General features: G+C 41.3%; 1 protein-coding gene across 1 annotated transcript in view; it reads right to left on the minus strand.

Annotated features, from left to right (window-relative positions):
* Nucleotides 1-6,719, minus strand: part of stab1 (stabilin 1) — a 273,869-nt gene extending 267,150 nt beyond the window's left edge. Inside the window, exons 1-2 of the mRNA XM_043707873.1 lie at nucleotides 5,206-6,719; nucleotides 224-357 (exon numbers count right to left, since the gene is read on the minus strand). Of these exons, the coding sequence (XP_043563808.1) occupies nucleotides 224-357; nucleotides 5,206-5,298 (227 nt within the window). The 5' untranslated portion in view covers nucleotides 5,299-6,719. The remainder of the gene's footprint in view (nucleotides 1-223; nucleotides 358-5,205) is intronic.
* Between the last annotated feature and the right edge of the window lie 757 nt (nucleotides 6,720-7,476).

Below are 7,476 nucleotides of genomic sequence, written 5' to 3' on the forward strand. Positions count from 1 at the left end.
CATTTCTTAGGTAAATGGATCAAAACTGAAAGCAATAATCTTCGTGTGATCTCACCCAGATCCTATAAAATTGAAATATGTACAGTAATCAGATTATACTACATTATACTATATTATACAGAGTGCTATAGCCATGGGATATCTTTCTGTGGTATATCTTCTCTAATCATTTGGTGTTAAGTTGTTTAATTGCGCTTGAAGTGTTGCCTTTCATGGAAACTACCTGCAGTCTCTGATCCCGAAGTCTTGAGTGATCTTCTGGAAGCCTCGAGGACACAAGAGATTTTGGCTTATCGCACAGGAGGTACAGGCTGTGGCTGTCGTCAGCTTCATCTGCTCATTGCATTTTTGACGTTTCTAAGATTGTTGAAAAACAGGAAAAGAAAAGGCACAAAATGTTTATGTCAGCCAGATCAGGGACAATTTTCAGCTTCACCTCTTCAGTTGTCAACTAACAGATGAGTTGCCTGCCCCTTATTAAATCTATGTGATGGTCATTTCCATTCACCATATTGGGGATAAAAATTGGATTCATTGTGCAACTCAGAAATGCACCAGGGTCTGAACCAAAGATGGTCACAGTTAAAACCTCACTCTCAATTATAATGCCAGAAAACATATAAGTGTTAATTTATTAATTTCCTGTACAAATCTACTGTATTTTATGTAAAAAGAGCTTTTGAACTCAATAGTCTAAACTGGATTACTTTTGTCACTTTGTTTATTATTTGGAAATGACCAACCAACAAAAAATAATTTCAAAGAGAATTTGAAAGTCCAAAATGATCCATATTTGGTCAATTCATTGGAACTGAGAAATAAGACGGGTGTCATCACTTTAATGGGATTATACATAGGCCCTGCAACAGTCAGCAAGAAATTGAGGAGTGAATATGTAGGGAGATGGCAGATAGCTATAAGAATAATAGGTTTGCAATAATAGGGGATTTTAACTTTCCAAACATAGACTGTGAATGCCATAGTGTTAAGGGCTTTGATGGGGAGGAATTTGTTAAGTCTGTTCAATAAAACTTTCTCAACCAGTATGTAGGCGGCCCTACTAGAGAAGGGGCAAAACATGATATCCTCCTGGGAAATAAGGCACAGAAAGTGACTGAGATGTTAGTCGGGGAGCACTTTGGGACCAATGACCATAATTCTATTAGTTTTAAAGTAGTTATGGAAAATGATAGCCTGGTCCACAAGTTAAAGCCCTAAACTGAGGCAAGGTCAATTTTGATGGTATTAGACAGGAACTTTCAAAGTTGATTGGGGGAGGCTGTTCACAGGTAAAGGAACACCTGACAAGTGGGAAGCTTTCAAAAATGAGGTAACAAGAGTTCAGGGACAGCACGTTCCTGCTACTGTGAAGGGCAAGGCTGACAGGAGTAGGGAACACTAGATGACTAGTGATATTCAGGCTCTGGTCAAGAAAAAGGAAGCATTTATCAGTTATAGACAAGTGAATCCCTTGAGGAGTATGGGAGATCAGGGGTGTAAGAGTACACTTATGAGGGAAATCAGAAGGCAAAAAAGGGGCCACAAGCTAGCTTTGGCAGATAAAGTTGAGAATAATCGAAAGAGATTCTCCAAACATATTAAGGGAAAAAGAGTAACTAGTCAGAGAATAGGGTTCCCTCAAGATCAACGAGGCCAACGATGTGTGGCTCCACAGGAGATGGGTGAGATCCTAAATGAATATTAATTATCAGTATTTACTGTGGAGAATGAAATGAAAGCTAGGGAATTCAGGGAAGCAAATAGTGATGTTTGAAAAGTATCCACATTACAGAAGAGAAGGTTCTGGGGGTCTTAAAATGAATAAAGGTTTATAAATCCCAGGACCTAATCAAATGTATCCCAGGACATTGTGTGAAGCTATGGAAGAAATTGCAGGTGCCTAGCAAAGATTATCAATAGCCACAGCTGAGGTGGCGGAAGACTGGAAGATGGCTAATGTTGTGCCATTATTTAAGAAAGACAGCAGGGAAAAGCCAGGGAACAACACAACAGTGAGCCTGATGATGGTGGTGGGTAAGTTATTGGAATGGATTCTGATGGACAGGATCTACATGTATTTGGAAAGGCAATGACTGATTGGAATAGTCAGCCTGACTTTGTGCATGGGAAATCATTCTCATTAACTTGATTGAGTTTTTGAAGAGGTGACCAAAAAGATAGATGAAGGTAGAGTTGTGGACCTTGTTTACATGGACTTTAGCAAGGCCTTCTACAAGGTTCCACATAGTAGAATAGAAAGGTTAGATCACATGGGATCCGGGGAAAGCTTGCTAATTGGATACAAAATTGACTTGATGGTAGGAGACAGAGAGTGTTGGTTGAGGATTGTTGTTTAGACTGGAGGCCCATGACCAGTGGTGTGCCACAAGGATCGATGCTACATCCACTTTGTTCCTCATTTACATAAACGAGTTAGATGAGAATATAGGAGGCACGGTTAGTAAGTTTGTGGATTACACCAAAATTGGTGGTGCAGTAGACAGTGAAGAAAGTTATCTAAGAGCACAATTGGATCTTAAGCAACTGGGCCAGTGAGCTGGGTAATGGTTGATGGAATCTAATTTAGATAAATGCGAGCTGTTGTATTTTGATAAGACAAACCAAGGTAGGACTTACACAGTTAAAGATAGGACCCTGGGGAGTGTCTTCAAACAGAGAGATCAAGGGGTGTAGGTACATAGTTCTTTGAAAGTGGCATCATTGGTAGATAAGGTGGTGAAGATGGCATTTGGCAAATTTGCCTTCATTGGTTGGAACACTGAGTACAGGAGTTGGGACATCATGTTCTGGCTGTACAAGACATTGAATAAGGCCACATTCGGAGTACTGCATACAATTCGGTTCACCCTGCTATAGGAAGGATGTTATTAAACTGGAAAGGGTGTAAAAAAGATGCAAAGGGATGTTACCAAGAATGCAGGGTTTTATAAGGAGAGGCTGGATAGGCTAGGACTTTTTTCCTTTGAGCATAGGAGGCTAAACGGTGACCTTATAGAGATTTATAAAATCATGAGGTGCATAGGTAAGGTGAATAACCAACTCTTTACTCTAGGGTAGGGGTGGTCCAAAAATGGAGGGCATAGATTTAAAGTGAGAGAGGCAAGTTTTAAAAGGGATCTGAGGGGCAACTTTTTCACATAGCGGGTGGTGCATATATGATGCAGCCAGAGGAAATGGTAGAGGCAAGTACAATTAGAATGTTTAAAAGACATTTGGACAGGTGCATGGAAAGGAACAGTTTGGAACGATATGGGCCAAAGACAGGCAAATGGAACTAGTTCAGCTTGGGATAGCTAGTTGGCATGGACGAGTTGGGCTGTAGGGTCTATTTCCATGCTGTATGACTGTGTGTGAGGTTCACTGGTGAAATCAGAGGCCGAAAAAAAGTCTTTGCTCCTTATCTCAAAAGCCAAAAGCTTGTGTTCCCACTCTGATATATAAAATTTATCAGGGGTGGGGGGTGGTTAGATGGCTTGCTATGCTAAGTAATGCCAATAACATGGATTTAATTCCTGTGCTGGCCAGTGTTACCATGAAGGGCTATCCTACTCAAACCCTCTATTCACCTCAAACACGATGACCTTTGGGTTAAACCAAGTCAAGTTTCTCTAAGACAAGAGCAGTCCTACAGTCCAGTAGAACTTTGGCAATTTTACTTTTATGTAATATCACTGGTGAACAACACAGTTCATAATGAAACATGAAAATTATTTTAGTGTCCATATTACGTATGTTTAATGTCAATACAACTTATGGCTTTTTAAATAAAATGAATTAGCATAAATGGAACAAAAATTGAAGATATTTAGAAAGCACCTTTCAGAGTGAAGATAAAACATGAGAAATTTGAATGAATGGAGGTGGGAGGTAACAAGCGTAAATCATCATTATAAGAATTATAACCGAGCCAGTTAACGTGATCAGCCTGTATTTTGAATGTGCAGACAAAAAATTCTAAAAAGTGAATGAGGCATTTGTGAATTTCATTTTCACTGTGCAATATGTTTAATGTAACATTTAATATTATCATCATATTCTGTACACAGCATTGAAACGGTGTGCTAATATAGCACTGACAGGAATGTACAGTCATCCATTAATCTAATGCTAAACATTAATGCACAGAGGAATTAAAGAGTTTATTAAAAGTCAGGATTTTAGATGTATGTTTTGGTACGTTCTGTTACCGAGGCATTTGCTATTAAAATATCGTAATTTGTACAGAAAAATATCAGAATGAAAGTCCTTTTCCCACACACGACCATTGCAACATAATCCACCCCACCCAATTTCTACCATCATGCATTTGGATTCAGTTAACGACTCAATTTTAACATGCACACAGAAGAAAACAAGATGCTCAAATAAGCACATTGATGCAAGAAGCAAACAAAAACAACTATAGATATCCAGGGGTCACCTCAGTGGTGCAATTTTTGATTTGTTGCCCTCTCTATTCTTCAGTTACAAGGATCTATGTCAAAGCAACCCATCAATAAGAGCTTCCTGATCTCGAGTCAGGCCAGGAGATCTCACAACAGCCCCTGCAGTATTTACCTCCACTCCTGTGTTTTTTTCCTTGATTCCTTCACTGCACATGGATGCCACAGACATGGCCATAATTTATGTCCACCCCAAATTGCCTCTGGCCTTGAATTCAATTACTCTTGAATTCAATTAGCTTACTAGGGCCATTTCAGAGGGCAGTTGAGAGGCAACCTCATTGCTGTGGGTCTGGAGTCACATGGAGGCCAGGCTGGGTAGGGATGGCAGCTGACCTTCCCCAAAGGGGAACTAGATGGGTTGCTGACACACTGATTAAGACTAGTTCTTAATTTCAGATTTATTAATCACATTGAAGAGGAAGTGGTGGGAATTGAACCTCTGTACCCCAGGACATAAGTCTGAGACTATGAATTTCTACAGCAGTGACAATACCACTACATCATTTCCCCAGGGAGACCTTAACAGAATGTCGATGAAAAAGAAATTGCTCAATCCATTTCCAACCCGGAGGGAAATCTGCCCCTGCAAAGGGCAATGGGGAGGGTGATAAGGGAAAGAACACGTTAACTGTTCCCTCTCCCAAAGAAAAATAGCAGAGAGGGCGAACCTAGTAGGATAGGATAGGCACACGTACAATATCAGAGTGCGGTGTCACTCACTGTAACCTGGGCTCCTTACCTTTCCGTTCTGGGCTGTTGTAGACTGTGGGCACTGAGTGAGCAACAGAAACAACCCCAGTGCTGCCAAACGCCACAAACTGACACTTTCCATTGCTTCAGCATTCGTCAGCTCAGATCGACACGCCGTTTTGTTTTTCTTAGTTTGTTGTTGCTCTTTCTGCTTGCTTTCGCTCGGCGATCCTAGAGGTCACCGCGGGGGAGAGCCGAGTGGATCCAGATCCCCAAAACACACTGGCCGGATTGAAACAACAACTGGATGGGGTTGGGTTAGGGAGAGGGGAGGCAAAACGATTATCTGCTGTGCGCCTCGACCAGCTCCCAGCTTCAAGTGGACATGAGGATGGGAGTTAAAGCGACAGTACTGTAGCGAGGGTTAGAGTCGGTTTTTTTTGGTGGGGGGGGGGGGGGGAATCACGCGGATGGAATCAATGCTTCGGGAATGATTTACTTCTCTTTGATATAGAAATGTATATCTATAAGGACCCAAGTATTTACATTTAAAAGTAGTCCAGAAACCAGGAACATTGGAGATTTCCTACTGCCGTATCAGAGCGGGACAGATGTTCGGAAATCCGCCGGTTCCTACACTGACATTGAAAATAATAATATCCCAGGTTTTGGGAGGGAGCAGGGGGTGGCCCGGGATGTTTCCGCTCGATTCAGTCGTCTCCCATTCACTGCTGATCAGTGCAGATTTCTGATCTCTAACCCTGCACAGTGCAGACAGTCCAGTCCAGAGCAGAGAAAGGAAAACGCACACACACACAAAGGCTTCCGGACCGTCCCTTCATATCTTACACTTCGAGGAGGGCGCCTTCATTCCGACTCCTCACCACCAAAGCATTGAGAAAACAAACTCAGTTCTGAGTAACAAAGCTCACGCGGTGCGGCGGGATCTGTCAAAGCATTCGCCGTTTAATGTTCACATTGTGGTCAGTCCAGCAACACATTCCAGGTCCACTTCCTTCACGAAAGCAACAACAGCAAAAACACGGCGTTTGCACATTTTTCGGTCTCCTGCAATAACTCAGGGCTTAATGAAATTTTCTAGTCAAAGAAGGACTAATAGTTGCAACGGTTAGCATTTTTTTTCTTGCTATCTCTCACAGGACGTAGTTGGTTATAAATATCCCGATATTTGGTCCACAAAACATTCCTGACGGGTGTACTATTGCAACTTTAGTCATTGGATGCAGTTTCGGTGATAAATATTTCTGGTCTTTCCTCTATAATTTGCCTTCGCCTGTCTGTTCTTCAATAATTGCCACAGTTAGTCCTTGATGGCTCTTGGTCTGAGCGTTTAGATTTCAGGCACTACCATCACAAGGCGCCGCAGTCCTGTTATTGGTGGCTGTCTTGATTTGAAAATATTACAATTCGAGGGTATTCAAAATGCATCCACATCCAAGGCCACTTGAACAAACTTTCGTTTCCCTCCTGGCTACGTGCATCTTATTCAGCGACATGTTGAGTCCGCAAGTTATATTTTTAAAAGTTCAATCGAGTTTCCATTCGCTGTTTTAAGTGATGCTGTCGTCCGTCTGAATTCATTTTCACTGTGATAGTCTATTCTCAACCAGTCCCCATTCAATATACCAGGTGCCATTCAATGCCAGCCAAGATATGCCATTTCAATCCTTATTCAAAGAGCTATGTAGCCATGCCAACCCAATCCCCATTCAATATCTTAGGTAGTTATGCCAACCCAGTATGCCATTCAATGGGCTAAACAGTTATGCCACCTTTGTGCACATTTAGTGGGCTATGAAACTATGCCAACTTGGGCGATATTCAATATATTAGATGGCAGTTTTCCATAAGTTAACTACTTCAAGCATGAAATATCCTCTCAGTCACCATTTAGATCAAGCTTTGCTGCATCTGTAGTCATCATCCTTTGTTATCTTTTCCTGCTTTAAGACAAATCACTTTTTAGGCTCAGCAATTCCTCCATAATGATTTCAAATTATCAATTACGTTCCTTGGTCTTGAAATTTCACCAAGAAATTCTCACCATTCTTCAATGAATAAACATCTTTTGTTTGTTTTGTTTTCGTCTTTTGGACTCTGTTTTGCCAGTTGGTAGCATTCTGTCTTTGGAATCAGAAGTTTGTGACTTAAAGTCCCATTCTAGACACTTAAGCACAATATCTAGGCTCCTGTCTAATCTGAGGGAGTGATGCATTATTAGAAGAGCCATCCTTTATTATTAAATTGAGGACCCATCTGCTCAGGGCACTATTTTGATTAAAGCAAGGCTTTATCTGGG

Source organism: Chiloscyllium plagiosum, chromosome 18 (assembly GCF_004010195.1).
Source record: "Chiloscyllium plagiosum isolate BGI_BamShark_2017 chromosome 18, ASM401019v2, whole genome shotgun sequence".
In the NCBI taxonomy this organism is placed as follows: domain Eukaryota; kingdom Metazoa; phylum Chordata; class Chondrichthyes; order Orectolobiformes; family Hemiscylliidae; genus Chiloscyllium; species Chiloscyllium plagiosum.